A 24,685-nucleotide genomic window follows, 5' to 3' on the forward strand; every position below is an offset into this window, starting at 1 on the left:
GCGTGACTAAGCCCGAGTGGGCGTGGCCGCTGATCTGAGGGGGCGTGACCACCTCAGAGGGGGCGCGTTCGCCACGGAGTGGGCGTGTCCTCGCGCGCATGGGGGCGTGTCCGCCGCAGCGGAGGCGTGGCCTGTGCCGTGAGGGGACGCTCCAAGATGGCGACTGTGGCTGCAGGGGAGTGACAGGGGCACAGGGGGCGTGGCTGCTGCTCTGAGGGGGCGTGCCCGCCGCAGGAGGGGCGTGTCCGCTGCTCTGAGGGGGCGTGTTTACTTCAATAGGGGCGTGGCCTCAACGCAGTGGGCGTATCCACACGCGCCGACGGGGCGTGGTCGCCGCAAATGGGGCGTGTCCGCCGCAGAGGGGGCGTGGCCTGAGCCGTGAGGGGGCGCTCCAAGATGGCGGCTTTGCTGTGGGCGCTGCTCTCGGCCCTGGCCGGGCTCGCTCCGGGCCCGGGGCCCGCGGGGGCCGCGCAGCTCCCGCTGCTGGTCTGGAGCACGGAACGGTGCGAGAGGGTTCGGGGAGGGGGGGGATTTGGGGCTTTTTTGGGGGAGGTTTGAGGGAGGTTTGAGGGGATTTGGGGGCCCTGAGAGGCTTCGGAGGGGTTCTGGGATCTTTGAGGGGGATTTGGGGCTTTTATTGGGGAGATTTGGGGGACTTCTGAGGGGATTTGGGGGGGCTGAGACGCCTCGGAGGGGCTTTGTGGGAGATTTGGTCGTTTTTTTGGGGTATTTGAGCCTTTTTTTGGGGAGATGGGGGGGCTGAGAGATTTTGGGGGGGCTGAGAGGCCTCAGCAGGGGTTGTGGGGGAGCGTGGGGATCTTTTGGGGGTGATTTGAGGGAGTTTTGAGGGAACTTGGGGGTGCTGAGAGGCCTCAAGAAGCCCTCAGGTGGTTTTGGGGAGGCTCAGGGCTCTTTTGGGGAGGAATTTGGGCCTTTTTTGGGGGAGATTTGAGGGAGTTTTGAGGCGATTTGGGCGGCTGAGATGCCTTAAATATCAACTAGGAGAGACTGAGTGGGCTCGGGGGTCTTGTACAGGGGATTTGGGGCTGTTTTGAGGAGATTTTAGGGAATTTTGAGGGGATTTGGGGGCCCTTAGCGGCTTTGGGGGGTTCGGGGGATATTGGGGGGGGGTGGCCTTTTTTTGAGGGGATTTGAGGGGATTTTGAGGGAATTTGGGGGGCTGATAAGTCTCGGGGGACGTTTTGGGTTCTCAGGGATCTTTTAGGGGGATTTGGGCCTTTTTTGGGGAGATTTGAGGGAGTTTTGAGGGGATTTGGGGGTGCTGATGGGATTTAGGGGCGCTGAGAGGCCTCGAAGGAGCCCTCAGGGGAGCCTGGGGGAGATTTGGGCCTTTTTTGGGGGGATTTGGGCCTTTTTTGGGGGAGATTTGAGGGAACTTTAGGAGAACTGGGGGGAGCTGAGAGCCCCCAAAGTGGCTTGGGGGGGCTTGGGGCTGATTTGGGGTCTGTGGATGATTTTGGGGTTCCCAGGTCCCTGTGGATAATTTTGGGGTTCCCTGGCTGATTTTGGGGTCTCTGTTTGTGATTTTGGGGTCCCTGTTTGTGATTTTGGGGTCCCCAGGTCCCTCTGGTCCCTCTGTCTGTCCCCGGGGTTATTTTGGGGTTCCCTGGCTGATTTTGGGGTCTCTGTTTGTGATTTTGGGGTCCCCAGGTCCCTGTGGTCCCCCCCATCCCTCCCTGGGGGCCGGGCTCTGTCGGAGCCGGAGCTGCAGCAGCTGCTGGAGCCGGGGCTGCGCCGGGGCCCACGCACGGTGCTGCTGTTCCTGCAGGATCAGGTGAGCCAAAAACCCCCTAAAAATACCCTAAAAATATCCCAAAAATATCCTAAAAACAACCTCAAAATTACTCTAAAAATACCCCAAAAATTACTCTAAAAATATCCCCAAAATATATCCCCAAACCCTGCCCTGCACGGTGCTGCTGTTCCTGCAGGATCAGGTGAGCCAAAAACCCCTAAGAATATCCCAAAAATATCCTAAAAACAACCTCAAAAATACGCCAAAAAATACCCCAAAAAACCCCTAAAAATATCTAAAAATATCCCAAAAATATCCTAAAAACAACCTCAAAAGTACTCCAAAAAATACCCCAAAAATTCCGAAAAAATACTCTAAAAATAGACCAAAGTAACCCCCCAAAATAGCCCAAAAGTACTCCAAAAATACAAAAAATACTCCAAAAATGCTCCAAAAGTGCCCCAAAATAACTCAAAAAATTCCCCAAAAATGCTCTAAAAATACCCCAAAATACACAAAAACATCCCCAAAATAACCTCAAAAATACCCAAAAGTACTGCAAAATTACAAAAAATACTACAAAAATGCTCCAAAAATACCCCAAAATAACTGCAAAAAATCCCCCAAAATATCCCCCAAATACCCTCAAAAATACCCCAAAATAACCCCCTAAATTCCCAAAAAATACTCTAAAAATACCCCAAAAAATTACTCTAAAAATTCCCCCAAAATATCCCCAAACCCTGCCCCGCACGGTGCTGCTGTTCCTGCAGGACCAGCTGAGCCAATAACCCCAAAAATATCCCAAAAATAACCAAAAAAGTACCCCCAAAATTCCTTAAATATATCCCAAAAATAGCACTAAAAATACCCCAAAAAAGCCCCAAAAATCCCGCCAAAAACTCCAAAAGAACCCCAAAAAACCCCCAAAAATCCCCCCAAAAAATCCCAAAAAATCCCAAAAAATCCCAAAAAAATCTCAAAAACCCCAAAAGTCCCCCAAAGTCCCCAAAAGTCCCCAAAGTCCCCAAAGCGCGGCCGTTCCCCCCAGCTGTCCGTGGATGACCTGACCGCGTTCGGGGCCGTGTTCGGGAACGAACCCAACGGAGCCTTCCCCAAACTGAGGGTGAGGGGCGGGGCCAAAAGGGGGCGGGGCCATAAAGGGGCGGGGCCAGAGGGGAGGGGGCAAAGGGATGAGGGAGGGGCCAAAGGGGGAGGGGTCAAAGGGGGAGGGGCCATGGATGAGGGGGGCAAAGGGGGAGGGGCCAAAGGAGGAGGGGCCAAAGGGGAGGGGCAAACTGGGAGGGAGGGGCCAAAAGGGGGAGGGGCCATGGGGAGAGGGAGGGGCCAATAACAGAGAGGGAGGGGCCAATGGGAATGGGGAGGAGTCAAGGGAGAAGGGGAGGGGCCAGTGGGGTGGGGCTGTGGGGGAGGGGCATGGGGAGGGGGAGGGGCCAAAAGGGGGAGGGGCAACAACAGAGGGGGAGGGTCTGGCAAGACAGGGGGAGGGGCCATAGGGGAGGGGCAACCACAGAGGGGGAGGGGTTAGCAAGGGAGGGGGCGGAGCCACTGGGTCACGTGGTCAGACCTGACCCCACCTTGGGGGGGGGTTGGGGTTTTGGGGTGAATTTGGGGTGACTTTGGGGTGACTTTGGGATGACTTTGGGGTGGATTTGGGGTGAATTTGGGGTGGATTTGGGGTGACTTTGGGGTGACTTTGGGCTGGATTTGGGGTGAATTTGGGCTGGATTTGGGGTGACTTTGGGCTGGATTTGGGATGACTTTGGGCTGGATTTGGGGTGACTTTGGGGTGCCTCTGAGGTATTTCAGGCCCGTTCTGTTCCAGGACGCCCTGGGCTCCGCGGGCTCGGCCCTGGCCCTGCCCTGGCTGTCGGGGGCGGCCGCGGCCGCGCTGCCCCTGACCCTGCAGAGGGCCCTGGGCGCCCCCGCCCCGCTGAGGCTGCCCGGGGGGGCCCTGGGGGGGCTGCGCCGGAACCGCACGGAGCCCGAGAACGACCCCGGGGAGCCCACGGTGCTGCTGGTGGGGCTGCCCCATAGCCGGGGGTGAGTGACCCATGGGGACCCCATAGGGACCCCAGAGAGAGCCCAGAGTGGGGCTGCCCCATAGCCGGGGGTGAGTGACCCCATAGAGACCCCAGAGTGGGGCTGCCCCATAGCCGGGGGTGAGTGACCCATAGGGACCCCATAGAAACCCCATAGAGACCCCATAGAGAGCCCAGAGTGGGGCTGCCCCATAACCGGGGGTGAGTGACCCATGGGGACCCCATAGAGAGCCCAGAGTGGGGCTGCCCCATAGCCGGGGGTGAGTGACCCATAGGGACCCCAGAGAGAGCCCACAGTGGGGCTGCCCCATAGAGACCCCATAGAGACCCCATAGGGACCCCAGAGTGGGGCTGCCCCATAGCCGGGGGTGAGTGACCCATAGGGACCCCATAGGGAGCCTTTGCCCCGTAGAGTCCCCATGGAGACCCCATAGGGCCCCTATAAGGACCCCATAGTGACCCCATAGGGACCTTTGCCCTATAGGGACCCCATAGGAACCCTATACGGACTCCAAAGGGACCCTGTGCCCCATAGGGATCCCATAGGGACCCTTTGCCTTATAGAGACCCCATACAGACCCCACAGAGACCCCATAGGATCCTTTGCCCCATAGGGACCCCATAGGGACCCTTTGCCCCACAGAGACCCCATAGGATCCTTTGGTGTTCCCCTCCCCCACCCCTGACTGTCCCTCCCCTCCCCCCCAGCTCCGGCCTGATGGGACCCAGAGAGGCCCTGAGCAGGAACGGTGAGACTGGGATATACTGGGAACAGACTGGGTTATACTGGGAGGGACTGGGAACAGACTGGGTTATACTGGGAGGGACTGGGAACAGACTGGGTTATACTGGGATGGACTGGGAACAGACTGGGTTATACTGGGATGGACTGGGAACAGACTGGGTTATACTGGGATGGACTGGGAACAGACTGGGTTATACTGGGAGGGACTGGGAACAGACTGGGTTATACTGGGATGGACTGGGAACAGACTGGGTTATACTGGGAGGGACTGGGAACAGACTGGGTTATACTGGGAGGGACTGGGAACAGACTGGGTTATACTGGGATGGACTGGGAACAGACTGGGTTATACTGGGAGGGACTGGGAACAGACTGGGTTATACTGGGAGGGACTGGGAACAGACTGGGTTATACTGGGAGGGACTGGGAACAGACTGGGAGAGACTGGGAACAGACTGGGAGGGACTGGGATGGACTGGGAACAGACTGGGTTATACTGGGAGGGACTGGGAACAGACTGGGTTATACTGGGAGGGACTGGGAACAGACTGGGTTATACTGGGAGGGACTGGGAACAGACTGGGAGAGACTGGGAACAGACTGGGAACAGACTGGGTTATACTGGGAGAGACTGGGAACAGACTGGGAGGGACTGGGATGGACTGGGAACAGACTGGGTTATACTGGGAGGGACTGGGTTATACTGGGAGGGACTGGGGGGGACTGGGAGGGACTGGGAACAAACTGGGATGGACTGGGGTGGGTTTGAGGCAGTTTTGGGGTGAATTTTGGGGATTTCGGGGCAGTTTTTGGGGTAAATTTTGGGATTTTATGGGTCACTTTTTGGGATGGGCTTGGGGCAGTTTTTGGGGCAGTTTTTGGGGTTATTTTTGGGTATTTTGGGGCAGTTTTTGGGGTTAATTTTGGGTATTTTGGGGCAGTTTTTGGGGTTAATTTTGGGTATTTTGGGGCAGTTTTTGGGGTATTTTGGGGCAGTTTTTGGGGTGGATTTGTATCAGTTTTTGCAGTGATTTTGGGTATTTTGGGGCAGGTTTTGGGGTTAATTTTGGGTATTTTGGGGCAATTTTCGGGGCAGTTTTCGGGGTGGATTTGGATCAGTTTTGGGGTGAATTTTGGGTATTTTGGGGCAGTTTTTGGGGCAGGTTTTGGGGTGGTTTGGGATCAGTTTTGGTGTGAATTTTGGGGTGAATTTTGGGTATTTTGGGTCAGTTCTCAGGGCAGTTTTTGGCACAGATTTGGGACAGTTTTTGGGGTGGTTTTGGATCAGTTTTGGGGTGAATTTTGGGGTGAATTTTGGGTAATTTGGGTCAGTTCTCAGGGCAGTTTTTGGCACAGATTTGGGACAGTTTTTGGGGTGGTTTGGGATCAGTTTTGGTGTGAATTTTGGGGTGAATTTTGGGTATTTTGGGTCAGTTTTCAGGGCAGTTTTTGGGATGGATTTGGGTCAGTTTTTGGGGTGAATTTTGGGGTGAATTTGGGGTGAATTTGGGGTGAATTTGGGGTGTTTTGTGGTGAATTTTGGGGTGAATTTGGGGTGGATTTGGGGTGAATTTTGGGGTGAATTTGGGGTGAATTTGGGGTGACTTTGGGGTGAATTTAGGGTGAATTTTGGGGTGAATTTGGGGTGGATTTGGGGTGGATTTGTGGTGGATTTGGGGTGACTTTGGGGTGAATTTGGGGTGAATTTGGGGTGAATTTTGGGGTGAATTTTGGGGTGAATTTGGGGTGACTTTGGGGTGACTTTGGGGTGAATTTGGGGTGAATTTTGGGGTGAATTTTGGGGTGTTTTGTGGTGACTTTGGGGTGAATTTGGGGTGAATTTGGGGTGACTTTGGGGTGAATTTGGGCTGATTTTGGGGTGACTTTGGGGTGAATTTGGGGTGAATTTGGGGTGAATTTGGGGTGTTTTGTGGTGAATTTTGGGGTGAATTTGGGGTGAATTTGGGGTGAATTTGGGGTGACTTTGGGGTGATTTTGGGGTGGATTTTGGGTGAATTTGGGGTGAATTTGGGGTGAATTTGGGGTGACTTTGGGGTGAATTTTGGGGTGAATTTGGGGTGAATTTGGGGTGTTTTGGGTGTTTTGGTGCCTGCCAGACGCGGTGCTGGGGGAGGTGCTGCAGGTGCTGCAGGAGGAGCAGCTCCCGTACACGGCGCTGTTCACTGGGCACAGGGCCACGGTGAGTGACCAGTGGGTGACCAGGAGTGACCACTGAGTGACCAATGGGTGACCAGGAGTGACCACTGAGTGACCAATGGGTGACCAGGAGTGACCAGTGGGTGACCAATGGGTGACCACTGAGTGACCAGTGGGTGACCAGGAGTGACCAGTGGGTGACCAATGGGTGACCACTGAGTGACCAATGGGTGACCACTGAGTGACCACTGACCACAGAGTGACCAATGGGTGACCAGGAGTGACCAGTGGGTGACCAATGAGTGACCAGTGGGTGACCAGTGGGTGACCAATGGGTGACCAGGAGTGACCAATGGGTGACCACTGAGTGACCAATGGGTGACCAATGGGTGACCAGGAGTGACCACTGAGTGACCAATGGGTGACCAGTGGGTGACCAATGAGTGACCAATGGGTGACCATGAGTGACCAATGGGTGACCAATGAGTGACCAGTGGGTGACCAGGAGTGACCAATGGGTGACCACTGACCACTGAGTGACCAATGGGTGACCAGGAGTGACCACTGAGTGACCAATGGGTGACCACTGACCAATGGGTGACCAGTGGGTGACCACTGCGTGACCACTGACCATAGAGTGACCAGTGGGTGACCAATGGGTGACCAGGAGTGACCACTGACCAATGGGTGACCAATGGGTGACCAGGAGTGACCACTGAGTGACCAATGGGTGACCAGGAGTGACCACTGACCACAGAGTGACCAATGAGTGACCAATGAGTGACCACTGACCACTGAGTGACCACTGAGTGACCAATGGGTGACCACTGAGTGACCACTGAGTGACCACTGACCAATGGGTGACCAATGGGTGACCAGGAGTGACCACTGACCACTGAGTGACCAATGGGTGACCACTGAGTGACCAATGGGTGACCAGGAGTGACCAATGGGTCACCAATGGGTGACCAGGAGTGACCACTGAGTGACCAGTGGGTGACCACTGAGTGACCACTGAGTGACCAATGAGTGACCATGACTGACCACTGACCACTGACCACAGAGTGACCACTGAGTGACCAATGGGTGACCAGAGAGTGACCAGAGAGTGACCACTGAGTGACCACTGAGTGACCAATTAGTGACCAATTAGTGACCAATGGGTGAGCATGAGTGACCAATGGGTGACCAATGAGTGACCATGAGTGACCAATGAGCGACCATGAGTGACCAATGAGTGACCAATGAGTGACCCCTCCCCAATTTTAGGATTTCCCCCAACCCAATTTCGGGGTCCCCCCTCCCCAATTTTGGGTTTCTCCTTGCCCCCTAATTTTAATATTTCCCCCCAATTTTGGGGTCCCCCCTCCCCAGTTTTAGGCTTTTCCTCCCTCCCTCAATTTTGGGGTTTCCCCCCATTTTCCCCCTCCCCAATTTTAGGATTTCCCCCCAATTTTAGGGTTTCTCTTCCCAAAATTTGGGGTTTCCACCCTTTCCCCCCTCCCCAATTTTAGGATTTCCCCCCAATTTTGGGATTTCCCCCCACCCCAATTTTGGGCTTCCCCTCCCCAAAATTTGGGGTTTCCACCCTTTCCCCCCTCCCCAATTTTGGGGTTTCCCCCCAATTTTGGGGTTTCCCCACCCAATTTCGGGGTCCCCTCTCTCCAAATTTTAGGATTCCCCCCAATTTTGGGATTTCTCCCCCACCCCAATTTTGGGCTTCCCCTCCCCAAAATTTGGGGTTTCCCCCCATTTTCCCCCTCCCCAATTTTAGGATTCCCCCAATTCCCCCATTTTGGGGTTTCCCCACCCAATTTTGGGGTCCCCCCTCCCCAATTTTAGGCTTTTCCTCCCTCCCTCAATTTTGGGGTTTCCCCCCATTTTCCCCCTCCCCAATTTTAGGATTCCCCCCAATTTTGAGGTTTCCCCCCACCCAATTTTGGGGTCCCCTCCCTGATTTTGGCCTCCCCACACATTTGGGACCCCTCCCCATTTTTGGGGTCCCCCTCACCTTTCCCCCCCCCCTTGTTCCCCATTCCAGGCCCCCCCCGTGCCCCCCCCTCTGGATTTTGGGGTTCCCCGCCGGGGTCTCCTGGCCCTGGGGGGGGAGGGGGAGGGGCCGGAGGTGCCCCCCCCCCTTCGCTGGCCCCTCCAGGGGGACCCCAAAATTCTGCTCTGGGCCCGGAACCTCTCGGTGACGTTTGGGGGGCGCCCCCGGGACCTGACCCCCCAAACCTTCGGGGCCGCGGCCACCGTGGAGCTGGGGGGGTCCTCGTGGAGCCCCCACGAGGCTCGGTGAGAGTTGGGGGGGCCCAGAAAGGTTTTGGGGGGATTTTGGGGGGGTCCCAGAGGGGATTTGGGGGGATTTGGGGAGATTTTGGGGTCACTTGTGGTGGATTTGTGGGGATTTTGGGGGTCCCAGAGGGGATTTGGAGGGATTTTGGGGAGATTTTGGGGTCACTTGTGGTGGATTTGTGGGGATTTTGGGGGTCCCAGAGGGGATTTGGGGGGATTTGGGGAGATTTTGGGGTCACTTGTGGTGGATTTGTGGGGATTTTGGGGGTCCCAGAGGGGATTTGGGGGGATTTGGGGAGATTTTGGGGTCACTTGTGGTGGATTTGTGGGGATTTTGGGGGTCCCAGAGGGGATTTGGAGGGATTTTGGGGGGTCCTGGAGGCGTTTTGGGGGTCCTGGGGGGAAATTTGGGGGGTTCCAGTGGGGATTTGTGGGGAATTTTGGGGGGGTCCCCGAGGGGTTTTGGGGGGTCCTGGTGGGAATTTGGGTGATTTGGGGGGGTCCCCACAGGAGATTTAGGGGGGATTTGGGGGAGATTTGGGGAGCCCTGGGGGGATTTTTGGGGTCCCAGAGGGGTTTTGGGGTGATCTGGGGGGGACCTGACCCCCCAAACCTTCGGGGCTGTGGCCACCGTGGAGCTGGGGGGGTCCCAAAAAGGTTTTGGGGGGATTTTGGGGGGGTCCCAGAGGGGATTTGGGGAGATTTGGGGAGATTTTGGGGTCACATGTGGTGGATTTTTGGGGATTGTTGGGGGTCCCAGAGGGGATTTGGAGGGATTTTGGGGGGTCCTGGAGGCGTTTTGGGGGTCCCAGAGGGAATTTGGGGGGTCCTGGGGGAATATTTGGGGGGATTTTGGGGCTCCTGGGTGAAATTTGGGGTGATCTGGAGGGATTTGGGGGGATTTTGGGGTCACTTGTGGTGGATTTGTGGGGTTTTGGGGGGGATTTTGGGGGATTTTGGGGTTCCCAGAGGGGTTTTGGGGGGGTTCTAGTGCAGATCTGGGGAGTCCCAGAGGGGTTTTGGGGTGATCTGGGGAGGATTTGGGGGGATTTTGGGGGGTCTTGGAAGGGATTTGGGGGGAAATTTGGGGGGTCCCAGAGGGGTTTTGGGGGGTCCTGGGGGAAAATTTGGGGGGTTCTGGGTGGAGTTTAGGGGGTCCCAGAGGGGATTTGGGGAGATTTTGGGGGATTTAGAGGAAATCTGGGGGATCCTAGAGGGGTTTTGGGGTGATCTGGGGGGGACCTGACCCCCCAAACCTTCGGGGCCGTGGCCACCGTGGATCTGGGGGGGTCCCAAAAAGGTTTTGGGGGGGTCCCAGAAAGATTTTGGGGGGTCCCAAAGGGGTTTGGGGGCGGATTTGGGGGGATTTTGGGGTGACTTGTGGTGGATTTGTGGGGTTTTGGGGGGGGATTTTGGGGGTTCCCAGAGGGGTTTTGGGGGGGGTCCTGGAAGGGATCTGGGGGGATTTTGGGGGGTCCTGGGGGGCATTTGGGGGTCCCAGAGGGGTTTTAGGGGGGATTTTGGGGATCCTGGAGACATTTTGGTGGTTTTGGGGTAGTTCTGTGGTTTTGGGGTGATTTTGGGGTGGGTTTTGGGGTTTTTTGGGGTTTTCTTTGGGGTTTTTTGGTGTTTTGGGGTGGTTTTGGGGGTTTTTTGGGGTTTTGCTGGTTTTTGGGTGGTTTTTGGGGTTTTTTGGGGTTTTGCTGGTTTTTGGGTGGTTTTTGGGTGGTTTTTGGGTGGTTTTTGGGGGTTTTTTGGGGGTTTTTGGGGTGGTTTTTGGGGTTTTCTTTGGGTTTTTTTGGGGTTTTGGTGGTTTTGGGGTAGTTCTGTGGTTTTGGGGTGATTTTGGGGTGGATTTTGGGGTTTTTTGAGGTTTTTTGGGGTTTTTGGGGTTTTGCTGGTTTTTGGGTGGTTTTGGGGTTTTTTGGGTTTTTTGGGGGGTTTTTTGGGTGGTTTTGGGGTTTTCTTTGGGGTTTCTTTGGGGTTTTGGTGGTTTTGGGGTGATTTTGGGGTGGTTTTTGGGGTTTTTTGGGGTTTTTTGGGGTTTTGGGGGGTTTTTTGGGGTTTTTGGGGTGTTTTTTTGGGTTTTTTGGGTGGTTTTGGGGTGGTTTTGGGGTGGTTTTTTTTTGGCGTTTTTTGGGTGGTTTTTTGGGGTTTTTTTTGGGGTTTTTTGGTGATTTGGGGTTCCCTGACCCCGTTTCCCCCAGGTTGGTTCTGCGCTACCCGGACGTGTTTGGGGAGCCCCTGAACATCACGTGAGGAGATTTGGGATTTTTGGGCTGAATTTGGGGTTTTTTGGGGATTTTTGGGGTGGAATTTCGGGTTTTTTTGATTTTATTTGAGATTATTTTGAATTTTTTTTGGTTTATTTTGGGGCTTTTTGGGGCTGGGGTCTCATTTATTTCATGGATTTGGGGATTTTTGGGGTTATTTTGATTTTTTTTTTATTTAATTCGGGATTTTTGGGTTTATTTTGAGATTTTGGGGTTTAATCAGGAGTTTTTGGGGTTTATGTTTGGATTTTTGGGGTTTATTTGGGGATTTTTTGGGGATTTTTTGGGGATTTTTTGAGTTTATTTTGAGTTTATTCGGGATTTTTTGGGATTTTTTTGGGGGGTCTGGGATCTCATTTATTTCATTTATTTTGGGATTTTTTTGGGGTTATTTTGAATTTTTTTGGATTTCATTTGGGATTTTTTTGTTTATTTTGAGTTTTTTTGGGTTTAATCCGGAATTTTTGGGGTTTATGTTGGGATTTTTGGGGTATTTTTGCATTTCTGGGGTTATTTTTGGGTTTATTTTGGGATTTTTTTGGGTTTTTTTGGGGGGTCTGGGATCTCATTTATTTCATTTATTTGGGGATTTTTGGGGTTATTTTGAATTTTTTTGGATTTCATTTGGGATTTTGGGGTTATTTTGAATGTTTTGGGGTTTATTTTGGGAATTTTAGGTTTTATTTTGGGATTTTTGGGTTTATTTGGGGATTTTGGCTCAGACCTCTCATTTTAGGGTATATTTTGAGTTTATTTCAGGAATTTTTGGGTTTATTTGGGGATTTTTAGTTTTATTTTGGATTTTGGGTTGGTTTTTTTTTGATTTTTTGGGTTTATTTCGGATTTTTGGGTTTATTTGGGGATTTTAGGGTTTATTTTGTGATTTTGCCTCAGACCTCTCATTTTTGACTTTATTTCGAGTTTATTTTGGGATTTTGGGCCAGACCTCTCATTTGGATGTTTTTGGGGTCTGGGATCTCATTTTTTGGGGCGATTTTTGGGGTTTTTGTGGTGATTTGGGGGATTTTTAGGGTTTATTTTGGGATTTTTAGACCAGACCTCTCATTTTTTGAATTTATTTTGAATTTTTTCCCTCTATTCCCCCCTCCCCAGGTTCCTGTTCCGCCGGGCCTGGTTCCCGGTCTTGGGGCGCCCCTGGGCCTGGCTGGGCTATTTTGGGGATATTTTCATGAATTTTGGGATTTTTGGGCCAGACCTCTCAGTTTGGGGTTTTGGGGGCTGGGGATTTCATTTTTTGGGTTTATTTTGAATTTATTTTGAATTTATTTTGGTTTTTCCCCCCTCCCCAGGCTCCTGTTCCGCCGGGCCTGGTTCCCGGTCTGGGCCTGGCTGGGCTATTTTGGGGATATTTTAATGAATTTTGGGGGATTTTTGGGGTTTCTTTTGGGGATTTTTGGGCCAGACCTCTCAGTTTGGGGCTTTTGGGACTCAGGATTTCATTTTTTGGGTTTATTTTGAATTTATTTTGAATTTATTTTGGTTTTCCCCCCCTCCCCAGGTTCCTTTTACGCTGGGCCTGGTTCCCGGTCTGGGCCTGGCTGGGCTATTTTGGGGATATTTTAATGAATTTTGGGGATTTTTGGGCCAGACCTCTCAGTTTGGGGTTTTTGGGGCTGGGGATTTCATTTTTTTGGGTTTATTTTGAATTTATTTTGAATTTATTTTGAATTTTTTCCCTCTATTCCCCCCTCCCCAGGTTCCTGTTCCGCCGGGCCTGGTTCCCGGTCTGGTCCTGGCTGGGCTATTTTGGGGATATTTTAATGAATTTTGGGGTTTTTAGGGCTGGGGATTTCATTTTTTTGGGTTTATTTTGAATTTATTTTGAATTTATTTTGAATTTTTTCCCTCTATTCCCCCCTCCCCAGGTTCCTGTTCCGCCAGGCCTGGTTCCCGGTCTGAGGGCGCCCCTGGGCCTGGCTGGGCTATTTTGGGGATATTTTAATGAATTTTGGGGATTTTTTCCGGTTTCTTTTGGGGATTTTTGGGCCAGACCTCTCAGTTTGGGGTTTTTGGGGCTGGGGATTTCATTTTTTGGGTTTATTTTGAATTTATTTTGAATTTATTTTGAATTTTTTCCCCCTCCCCAGGTTCCTGTTCCGCCGGGCCTGGTTCCCGGTCTGAGGGCGCGCCTGGGCCTGGCTGGGCTATTTTGGGGATATTTTAATGAATTTTGGGGATTTTTTCCGGTTTCTTTTGGGGATTTTTGGGCCAGACCTCTCAGTTTGGGGTTTTTGGGGCTGGGGATTTCATTTTTTGGGTTTATTTTGAATTTATTTTGAATTTATTTTGAATTTTTTCCCCCTCCCCAGGTTCCTGTTCCGCCGGACCTGGTTCCCGGTCTGGGCCTGGCTGGGCTATTTTGGGGATATTTTAATGAATTTGGGGGTTTTTGGGGCTGGGGATTTCATTTTTTTGGGTTTATTTTGAATTTATTTTGAATTTTTTCCCTCTATTCCCCCCTCCCCAGGTTCCTGTTCCGCCAGGCCTGGTTCCCGGTCTCGGGGCGCCCCTGGGCCTGGCTGGGCTATTTTGGGGATATTTTAATGAATTTTGGGGATTTTTTGGGCCAGACCTCTCAGTTTGGGGTTTTTGGGGCAGGGGATTTCATTTTTTGGGTTTATTTTGAATTTATTTTGAATTTATTTTGAATTTATTTTGGTTTTTCCCCCCTCCCCAGGTTCCTGTTCCGCCGGGCCTGGTTCCCGGTCTGGTCCTGGCTGGGCTATTTTGGGGATATTTTAATGAATTTGGGGATTTTTGGGCCAGACCTCTCAGTTTGGGGTTTTTGGGGCTGGGGATTTCATTTTTGGGTTTATTTTGAATTTATTTTGAATTTTTCCCTCTATTCCCCCCCGCCAGGTTCCTGTTCCGCCGGGCCTGGTTCCCGGTCTGAGGGCGCCCCTGGGCCTGGCTGGGCTATTTTGGGGATATTTTAATGAATTTTGGGGATTTTTTCCGGTTTCTTTTGGGGATTTTTGGGCCAGACCTCTCAGTTTGGGGTTTTTGGGGCTCAGGATTTCATTTTTTGGGTTTATTTTGAATTTATTTTGAATTTATTTTGAATTTTTTCCCCCTCCCCAGGCTCCTGTTCTGCCGGGCCTGGTTCCCGGTCTGAGGGCGCCCCTGGGCCTGGCTGGGCTATTTTGGGGATATTTTAATGAATTTTGGGGATTTTTGGGCCAGACCTCTCAGTTTGGGGTTTTTGGGACTCAGGATTTCATTTTTTGGGTTTATTTTGAATTTATTTTGAATTTTTTCCCTCTATTCCCCCCACCCAGGTTCCTGTTCCGCCGGGCCTGGTTCCCTGTCTGGGCCTGGCTGGGCTATTTTGGGGATATTTTAATGAATTTTGGGGGATTTTTGGGCCAGACCTCTCAGTTTGGGGTTTTTGGGGCTCAGGATTTCATTTTTTGGGTTTATTTTGAATTTATTTTGAATTTATTTTGGTTTTTCCCCCCCTCCCCAGGTTCCTGTTCCGCCGGGCCTGGTTCCCGGTCTGAGGGCGCCCCTGGGCCTGGCTGGGCTATTTTGGGGATATTTTAATGAATTTTGGGGATTTTTGGGCCAGACCTCTCAGTTTGGGGTTTTTGGGGCTCAGGATTTCATTTTTTAGGTTTATTTTGAATTTATTTTGAATTTATTTCGGTTTTTCCCCCCTCCCCAGGTTCCTGTTCCGCCGGGCCTGGTTCCCGGTCTCGGGGCGCCCCTGGGCCTGGCTGGAGGAGCTGGGGGTGACCCTGGGGGGGGCTCCCCCCGTGCGGTTCCGGGTCCGGGGCGCGGCCGCCCCCTCCCCCCTGGGCTGGCGCTGTGGGGATTTGGGGGCCCCCGGGCCCCTCCTGCTGCCCCTGCCCCCCCTGGAGCACGGCCAGAGCTGGAGCATCCGCATCCGGGAGCTGCAGGTAAACTGAGGCAGGGAAACACCGAAAATAACCCAAAAAACACCCCAAAAATACCCCAAAAACAACCCCAAAAATACCCCAAAAACAACCTCAAAAATACACCAAGAACACCCCAAAAATACCCCAAAAACAACCTCAAAAACACACCAAGAACACCCCAAAAATACCCCAAAAACAACCTCAAAAACACACCAAAAACACAGCCAAAAATACCCCAAGGAAACCCTCAAAAACACACCAAGAACAACCCCAAAAAACCCCCAAAAACAACCTCAAAAACACACCAAAATCACCCCAAAAAAACCCTCAAAAACACACCAAGAACACACCAAAAAAACCTCAAAAACACACCAAGAACACCCCACAAAAAACCTCAAATACACCCCAAATACACCCCATAAAAATCCATAACAAAACCATTAAAAATCCCAAAAAACCCGCCAAACCCCCCCCCAAAAAAAAACCCCAAAACCACCCCATAAAACCCCAAAAATGGGAAAAAGGGACCCCAAAAACCCGGGGAGCCCAAAAATGGGAGGGGGAAATGAGAAAATGGGTCCCAAAAATGAGAAAAAATGACCCCAAAAATGATTGGGTGACCCCAAAAATGGGAAAAAATGTCTGAAAAAATGACCCCAAAAATGAGACAAAATCGCCCAAAAAATGGCTCTAAAAAGGGAAAAAATGACCCCAAAATGAGAAAAAATTACTCCAAAAATGACCCCAAAAATGACTCCAAAAATGACCCCAAAAATGAGAAAAAATCACCCTAAATATGGGAAAAAATGACCCCAAAAGTGGGAAAAAGGGACCTGAATAGTGGGGAAAAATGACCCCAACAATGGGAAAAAATGCCTCCAAAAAGGGAAAATGGGACCCCAAAAATGGAGAAAAAATGACCTCAAAAATGACCCCAAAAAGGGGAAAAAGGGACCCCAAAAATTGGACAAAATGACCTCAAAAATGGGAAAAAGGGACCCCAAAAATGAGAAAAAATGATCCTAAAAATTGGAAAAAATGATCCTAAAAATGAGAAAAAATGACCCCAAAAATGGGAAAAATGACCCCAAAAATAAGAGAAAAATGACCCCAAAAGTGGGAAAAAGGGACCTGAAAAATGGGAAAAAAGGACCCCAAAAAGGGAAAAAATGACCTCAAAAATGGGAAAATGGGACCCCAAAAATTGGACAAAATGACCTCAAAAATGGGAAAGAGGGACCCCAAAAATTGGAAAAAAATTACTCCAAAATGGGAAAAAATGACCCCAAAAATGACCCCAAAAATGACCCCAAAAATAGTAAAAAATGACCCTAAAAATGAGAGAAAAATGACCCCAAAAATAAGAGAAAAATGACCCCAAAAGTGGGAAAAAGGGACCTGAAAAATGGGAAAAAATGCCTCCAAAATGGGAAAATGGGACCCCAAAAATGGGAAAAAAATGACCTCAAAAATGGGAAAGAGGAACCCCAAAAAGGGAAAAAGGGACCCCAAAAATGGGAAAAAAATTACTCCAAAATGGGAAAAAATTACCCCAAAAATGAGAAAAAATGATCCTAAAAATGAGAAAAAATGACCCCAAAAATAAGAGAAAAATGACCCCAAAAAGGGAAAAAATGACCCCAAAAGTGGGAAAAAGGGACCTGAAAAATGGGAAAAAAGGACCCCAAAAATGGGAAAAAATTACCTCAAAAAATGGGAAGAAGGGACCCCAAAAATGGGAAAAAGGGACTCCAAAAATGGGAAAAGGGACCCCAAAAATGGGAAAAAAATGACCTCAAAAATGTGAAAAAATTGACCTCAAAAATGGGAAAAAGGGACCCCAAAAATGACCCCAAAAATGACCCCAAAAATAAGAGAAAAATGACCCCAAAAAGGGAAAAAATGACCCCAAAAGTGGGAAAAAATGACCTGAAAAATGGGAAAAAATGCCTCCAATATGGGAAAAAGGGACCCCAAAAATTGGAAAAAAATTACTCCAAAATGGGAAAAAATGACCCCAAAAATGACCCCAAAAATGGTAAAAAATGACCCCAAAAATGAGAAAAAATGATCCTAAAAATGAGAAAAAATGACCCCAAAAATGGGAAAAAATTACCTCAAAAAATGGGAAGAAGGGACCCCAAAAATGGGAAAAAATGCCTCCAAAATGGGAAAATGGGACCGCAAAAATGACCCCAAAAATGACCCCAAAAATAAGAGAAAAATGACCCCAAAAGTGGGAAAAAGGGACTCCAAAAACTGGAAAAAAATCACCTCAAAAATGACCCCAAAAAGGGAAAAAATGACCCCAAAAGTGGGAAAAAGGGACCCCAAAAACTGGAAAAAAATCACCTCAAAAATGACCCCAAAATGAGCAAAAATCACCCCAAAACCGCTGGGGTGCCCCCAAAACCGCTGGGGTGCCCCTCCCCCTCCCGACCCCATCTCTTGGTGTTGTCCTGCCCCTCCCCCCCATTCCCCCCCAATTTTGGGGTGATTTTCCCCATTTTTGGGAGCCCTGAATTCCCTTTTTTTCTCTGTCCCCCTGCAGGTCCAGGCCTTCAACGTCTCCGGGGGCGTTTTCGGGGCGGCCTCGGACTGCGCTGGGTTCTTTGGGGCGGGGGCCTGGATGGGGCTGATCTCGGGGGGGCTCCTGCTGGGGGGGCTCCTGCTGGGGGGGGGGGTCCTGCTGGGGCTGCGCCCCATGGATCGATTCGATGACCCCCGGGGACCCCCCCTGCCCGTGCCCTTGGGCGAGTGAGGGAACCCCAAAAATCCTGGAATTTATCTCAAAAATGTGTCCAAAGATTGGGGGAAAATCCTGGAAATTTGGGGGAAAATCCTAAAAAAATCGGGGAGAAAATCCCAAAAGTCTGGGGGAAAAATCCTTAAAGTATAGGGCAGAAGTCCTAAAAATTCGGAGGAAAAATCCCAAAAAATTCAGAATAAAACCCCAAATATTCAGACTAAAAACCCCCAAAATTCAGAATAAAAACCCCAAAAATTCAGAATAAAAACCCCCAAAATTCAGACCGAAAACCCCAAAAATTCAGAGTCCACGCCCCAACTTTGGGGCTCTTTTGGGGTTTTTGGGGCGGGGGCCTGGATGGGGCTGATCTCGGGGGGGCTCCTGCTGGGGGGGCTCCTGCTGGGGGGGGGGGTCCTGCTGGGGCTGTGCCCCATGGATCGATTCGATGACCCCCGGGGACCCCCCCTGCCCGTGCCCTTGGGGGAGTGATGGAACCCCAAAAATCCTGGAATTTATCTCAAAAATGTGTCCAAAGATTGGGGGAGAAATGCTGAAAGTTTGGGGAAAAAATCCTGAAAGTTTGGGGGGAAAATCCTAAAAAAATCCCAAAAATTTGGGGGAAAAATCCCAAAAATTTAGAGGAAAAATCCTTAAAGTATAGGGTAGAAGTCCTAAAAATTCGGAGGAAAAATCCCAAAAAATTCAGAATAAAACCCCCAAATATTCAGACTAAAAACCCCCAAAATTCGGAATAAAACCCCCAAATATTCAGACTAAAAACCCCAAAAATTCAGACTAAAAACCCCAAAAATTCAGACTAAAAACCCCAAAATTTGGAATAAAACCCCCCAAAATTCGGAATAAAAACCCCCAAAATTCAGAGTAAAAAACCCCAAAAATTCAGAATAAAAACCCCCAAAATTCAGAGTCCAAGCCCCAACTTTGGCTGCGCCCCATGGATCGATTCGATGACCCCCGGGGACCCCCCCTGCCCGTGCCCCTGGGCGAGTGAGGGAACCCCAAAAATCCTGGAATTTATCCCAAAAATGTGTCCAAAGATTGGGGGGAAAATCCTGGAAGTTTGGGGAAAAAATCCTAAAAAAATCCTAAAAAAATCCTAAAAATTGGGGGGAAAATTGCAAATATTTGGGGAAAAAAGTGAAAAGTTTGGGGGAGAAATCCCCAAAAAATCGGAGAAAAAATCCCAAAAATTTGGGGGAAAAATCCCAAAAATTTGGGGGAAAATCCTTAAAGTATAGGGCAGAAGTCCTAAAAATTCGGAGGAAAAATCCCAAAAAATTCAGAATAAAACCCCAAAAATTCAGACTAAAAACCCCAAAATTCGGAATAAAACCCCCAAAATTCGGAATAAAAACCCCCAAAATTCAGAGTAAAAAACCCCAAAAATTCAGACTAAAAACCCCCAAAATTCAGAATAAAACCCCCAAAATTTGGAATAAAAACCCCCAAAATTCAGAGTAAAAAACCCCCAAAATTCGGAATAAAAACCCCCAAAATTCAGAGTCCAAGCCCCAACTTTGGCTGCGCCCCATGGATGGATTGGAGACCCCCGGGGACCCCCCCTGCCCGTGCCCCTGGGCGAGTGAGGGAACCCCAAAAATCCCGGAATTCATCCCAAAAATCCAGCCCAAATGTTGGGGGAGAAATGCTGAAAGTTTGGGGAAAAAATCCTAAAAAAATCCTAAAAAAATCCTAAAAATTGGGGGGAAAATTGCAAATATTTGGGGGAAAAAAGGGAAAAGTTTGGGGGAGAAATCCCCAAAAAATCGGAGGAAAAATCCCAAAAATTTGGGGGAAAAATCCCAAAAATTTGGGGAAAAATCCTTAAAGTATAGGGTAGAAGTCCTAAAAATTCGGAGGAAAAATCCCAAAAAATTCAGAATAAAACCCCCAAATATTCAGACTAAAAACCCCCAAAATTCGGAATAAAACCCCCAAAAATTCAGACTAAAAACCCCAAAAATTCAGACTAAAAACCCCAAAAATTCAGACTAAAAACCCCCAAAATTCGGAATAAAAACCCCCAAAATTCGGAATAAAAACCCCCAAAATTCAGAGTAAAAAACCCCAAAAATTCAGAATAAAAACCCCCAAAATTCAGAGTCCAAGCCCCAACTTTGGCTGCGCCCCATGGATCGATTCGATGATCCCCGGGGACCCCCCCTGCCCGTGCCCTTGGGTGAGTGAGGGAACCCCAAAAATCCCGGAATTCATATCAAAAATCCAGCCCAAATGTTGGGGGAGAAATGCTGAAAGTTTGGGGAAAAAATCCTAAAAAAATCCTAAAAAAATCCTAAAAATTGGGGGAAAAAATGCAAATATTTGGGGGAAAAAAGGGAAAAGTTTGGGGGAGAAATCCCCAAAAAATCGGAGGAAAAATCCCAAAAATTTGGGGGAAAAATCCCAAAAGTTTAGAGGAAAAATCCTTAAAGTATAGGGTAGAAGTCCTAAAAATTCGGAGGAAAAATTCCAAAAATTTCAGAATAAAACCCCAAAAATTCAGAATAAAAACCCCAAAATTCGGAATAAAACCCCCAAAATTCGGAATAAAAACCCCCAAAAATTCAGACTAAAAACCCCAAAAATTCAGACTAAAAACCCCAAATATTCAGACTAAAAACCCCAAAATTTGGAATAAAACCCCCCAAAATTCGGAATAAAAACCCCCAAAATTCAGAGTCCAAGCCCCAACTTTGGCTGCGCCCCATGGATGGATTGGAAACCCCTGGGGACCCCCCCTGCCCGTGCCCCTGGGCGAGTGAGGGAACCCCAAAAATCCTGGAATTTATCCCAAAAATCCAGCCCAAATATTGGGGGAGAAATGCTGAAAGTTTGGGGAAAAAATCCTAAAAAAATCCTAAAAAAATCCTAAAAAAATCCTAAAAAAATCCTAAAAATTTGGGGGAAAAATCCCAATAATTTAGAGGAAAAATCCTTAAAGTATAGGGTAGAAGTCCTAAAAATTTGGAGGAAAAATCCCAAAAAATTCAGAATAAAACCCCCAAATATTCAGACTAAAAACCCCCAAAATTCGGAATAAAACCCCCAAAAATTCAGACTAAAAACCCCCAAAATTCGGAATAAAAACCCCCAAAATTCGGAATAAAAACCCCCCAAAATTCGGAATAAAAACCCCCAAAATTCATAGTCCAAGCCCCAACTTTGGCTGCGCCCCATGGATGGATTGGAGACCCCCGGGGACCCCCCCTGCCCGTGCCCTTGGGCGAGTGAGGGAACCCCAAAAATCCTGGAATTCATCCCAAAAATCCAGCCCAAATGTTGGGGGAGAAATGCTGAAAGTTTGGGGAAAAAATCCTGAAAGTTTGGGGGGAAAATCCTAAAAAAGTCCCAAAAATTTGGGGGAAAAATCCCAAAAATTTGGGGAAATATCCTTAAAGTATAGGGTAGAAGTCCTAAAAATTCGGAGGAAAAATCCCAAAAATTTCAGAATAAAACCCCAAAAATTCAGACTAAAAACCCCCAAAATTCGGAATAAAACCCCCAAAAATTCAGAATAAAACCCCCAAATATTCAGACTAAAAAACCCCAAAAATTCAGACTAAAAACCCCCAAAATTCGGAATAAAAACCCCCAAAATTCGGAATAAAAACCCCCAAAATTCAGAGTAAAAAACCCCAAAAATTCAGAATAAAAACCCCCAAAATTCAGAGTCCAAGCCCCAACTTTGGCTGCGCCCCATGGATCGATTCGATGACCCCCGGGGACCCCCCCTGCCCGTGCCCCTGGGCGAGTGAGGGAACCCCAAAAATCCTGGAATTTATCCAAAAATGTGTCCAAAGATTGGGGGAAAATCCTGGAAATTTGGGGGAAAAATCCTAAAAAAATCCTAAAAAAATCCTAAAAAAATCCTAAAAATTGGGGGGGAAAATTGCAAATATTTGGGGGAAAAAAGGGAAAAGTTTGGGGGAGAAATCCCCAAAAAATCGGAGGAAAAATCCCAAAAATTTGGGGGAAAAATCCCAAAAATTTGGGGAAAAATCCTTAAAGTATAGGGTAGAAGTCCTAAAAATTCGGAGGAAAAATTCCAAAAATTTCAGAATAAAACCCCAAAAATTCAGACTAAAAACCCCCAAAATTCGGAATAAAACCCCCAAAAATTCAGACTAAAACCCCCAAAAATTCAGACTAAAAACCCCAAAAATTCAGACTAAAAACCCCAAATATTCAGACTAAAAACCCCAAAATTTGGAATAAAACCCCCCAAAATTCAGAGTAAAAAACCCCAAAAATTCAGAAATAAAAACCCCCAAAATTCAGAGTCCAAGCCCCAACTTTGGCTGCGCCCCATGGATCGATTCGATGACCCCCGGGGACCCCCCCTGCCCGTGCCCCTGGGCGAGTGAGGGAACCCCAAAAATCCTGGAATTCATCCCAAAAATGTGTCCAAAGATTGGGGGAAAAATCCTGGAAGTTTGGGGAAAAAATCCTAAAAAAATCCTAAAAATTGGGGGGAAAATTGCAAATATTTGAGGAAAAAACCTTGAAAGTTTGGGGGAGGAATCCCAAAAAATCGGAGGAAAAATCCCAAGAATTTGGTGTAAAAATCCCTGAAATTCATGGGAGAAATCCCATAAAATTTGGAGGAGGAATCCTCAAAATTTGGAGTAAAAATCCCAAGGACTCGGAGTAAAAATCCCAAAAAGTTTCAGAGTAAAAACCCCAAAAATTCAGACTAAAAACCCCAAAATTCAGAATAAAAACCCCCAAAATTGAGAGTTCCTAAAAGTTCAAGGCAGAAGTCCCAAAAATTTGGAGTAAAAATCCTAAAAGTAAGCGGGGAAAATCCCAAAAAATCGGGGGAAAAATCCCAAAAATTTGGAGGAAAAATCCCAAAAGTCTGGGGGAGAAATCCTAAAAAAATTGCAAAAATTCAGGGGAGAAATCCCAAAAGTTTGATGGAGAAATCCTAAAAAATCCCAAAAATCTGGGGCAGAAAACGCAAAAATTCAGGGGAGAAATCCCAAAAATTTTGTTGAGAAATCCTAAAAGTTTGGAGTAAAAATCTCAAAAATTCACGGCAGAAATTGCAAAAATTTGCAGGAAAAATCCTAAAAAATTGGAGTAAAAATCCCAAATATTCAAGGCAGAAATCCCCCAAACGTGGAGTAAAAATCCCCCAAAATTTGGAGAAAAATCCCCCAAAATTGGAGAAAACTCCCAAAAAATTGAAGCAAAAACTCCCCAAAAATTGGAAATAAAAAACCAAAAAATGGAGAAGAGTCCCCTCCAAAATTTTAAAAAAAATCCCTAAAAATTGGAGAAAACTCCCAAAAAATTAGAGGAAAATTTAAAAAAAAATTCGAAAAATACCCCAAAAATTCAGAGAAAAATTTTTAAAAAATTGGGGGAAAATCCCACAAAAATTGGAGAAAAAAACCTCAAAAATGGAGAAAAAAAATCAGAAAACCCCCAAAAATGGCAGAAAAATCCCCAAATTTCAGGAAAATCCCCAAACCTTGAACCCCCCCCTTTTTCCCCTCCCCCACCCTAAATTCGGGGTCCCCTCCCCCAATTCGGGGTCCCCTCCCCCCCTTTATTTATTGTCGGTGTCGTCTCAATAAAAACCGGGAGAGAAAAATCCCGAAAACCAAAAAATTTCTGCAAAATTCCTTCAAAATTCCCTCAGAATCCCAAGAAGTTCCCAAAAACCCCCAAAATTGCCAGAAAATTGAAAAAAAAAATCCTCAAAAAAGCCCCAAAATGGCGGCGATGGGGGCGGGGCCAATATGGGAGGGGCAGGGCCAACCCAGAAGGGGGCGGGACCAAGGAGAGGGGCTGCACCAATGAGAATGGGGCATCAATAAAAGGGGCAGGGCCAAGGTTGGGGTAGAGCAAGCGGGGGGCGGGGCCAAAGAAAGACTGAACCAATCAGAAGGGGGTAGGAAAGGGGCGGGGCCACTGGTGAAAGCCTGGACCAATCAGAGCGTGTGGTGGGGAGGGGGTGGGTGGAGCTCAAGTGGAGGGGCTGGATTGATGAGGGGGCGGGGCCAAGGCAGGGAAAGAACCAATCAGGATGGCTGTGAAAAGGAGGCGGGGCCAAGGGGGAGGAGCTGGGAAAGGGGGCGTGGTCAGAGTGGAGGCGGGGCCAATGGGATGGGATTTACCAATCATAAGGGGCGGAGCCTAATGGGGGCTAGGCCTGACATGGAGTGGGCGTGGCCAGAAGTTCATGGCCGGACCAATCAGGAGGAGCTGTGTAAAGGGGCGGGGCTGCGGGAGGGATGATTTAATGAGGGGGCGGGGCCAGATTGGATGTGGGGCCAAGGATTGGGAAGAACCAATGAAGGTGGAGGATGGGGAAGGGGCGTGGCCAAAGATTAGGGGTGGGATTAAAAAAGGGCGGAGCCAAATTGGGGGTGGGGTCAGTTGGGTGGGGAAGAACCAATCAGGGTGGGTCATGATGAGGGGGCGTGGCCCATGGCAGCTGGACCAATCACAGCAGGATCTGAAGAGCGGGCGGGGCCAAGAGAAAGGCCAATCGGGGCACAGCCAGAATGGAGGCCGAGGCAATTGGAGGGAAAGAACCAATCAGATTGGATCGTGTTAAGGGGCGTGGCCAAGGGCAAAGAGCTGAACCAAACAGGTTTAGCGGTGCGGAGTGCGCCTGGCTAAAGGAAACCTATAATGAAGGGGCGTGGCCATTGCGGAGGCGTGGCCAACGGAACAAGGAACAACCAATCCCCATAATCCGTCCTGAGGGGGCGGA

General features: G+C 48.8%; 1 protein-coding gene across 1 annotated transcript; it reads left to right on the forward strand.

Moving 5' to 3' along the window:
• Positions 1-377: 377 nt before the first annotated feature.
• Positions 378-23,211, forward strand: ATP6AP1 (ATPase H+ transporting accessory protein 1). Its single transcript, XM_066570439.1, has 10 exons — positions 378-503; positions 1,672-1,795; positions 2,808-2,882; positions 3,603-3,820; positions 4,528-4,568; positions 6,682-6,764; positions 8,763-9,016; positions 11,224-11,271; positions 14,975-15,209; positions 17,740-23,211. The coding sequence occupies exons 1-10, from the start codon at positions 397-399 to the stop codon at positions 17,947-17,949; spliced, it is 1,395 nt and encodes a 464-aa protein (XP_066426536.1). The 5' UTR covers positions 378-396; the 3' UTR covers positions 17,950-23,211.
• The last annotated feature ends 1,474 nt before the right edge of the window (positions 23,212-24,685 follow it).

The sequence above is a fragment of the Molothrus aeneus genome, unplaced genomic scaffold, assembly GCF_037042795.1.
Source record: "Molothrus aeneus isolate 106 unplaced genomic scaffold, BPBGC_Maene_1.0 scaffold_30, whole genome shotgun sequence".
In the NCBI taxonomy this organism is placed as follows: domain Eukaryota; kingdom Metazoa; phylum Chordata; class Aves; order Passeriformes; family Icteridae; genus Molothrus; species Molothrus aeneus.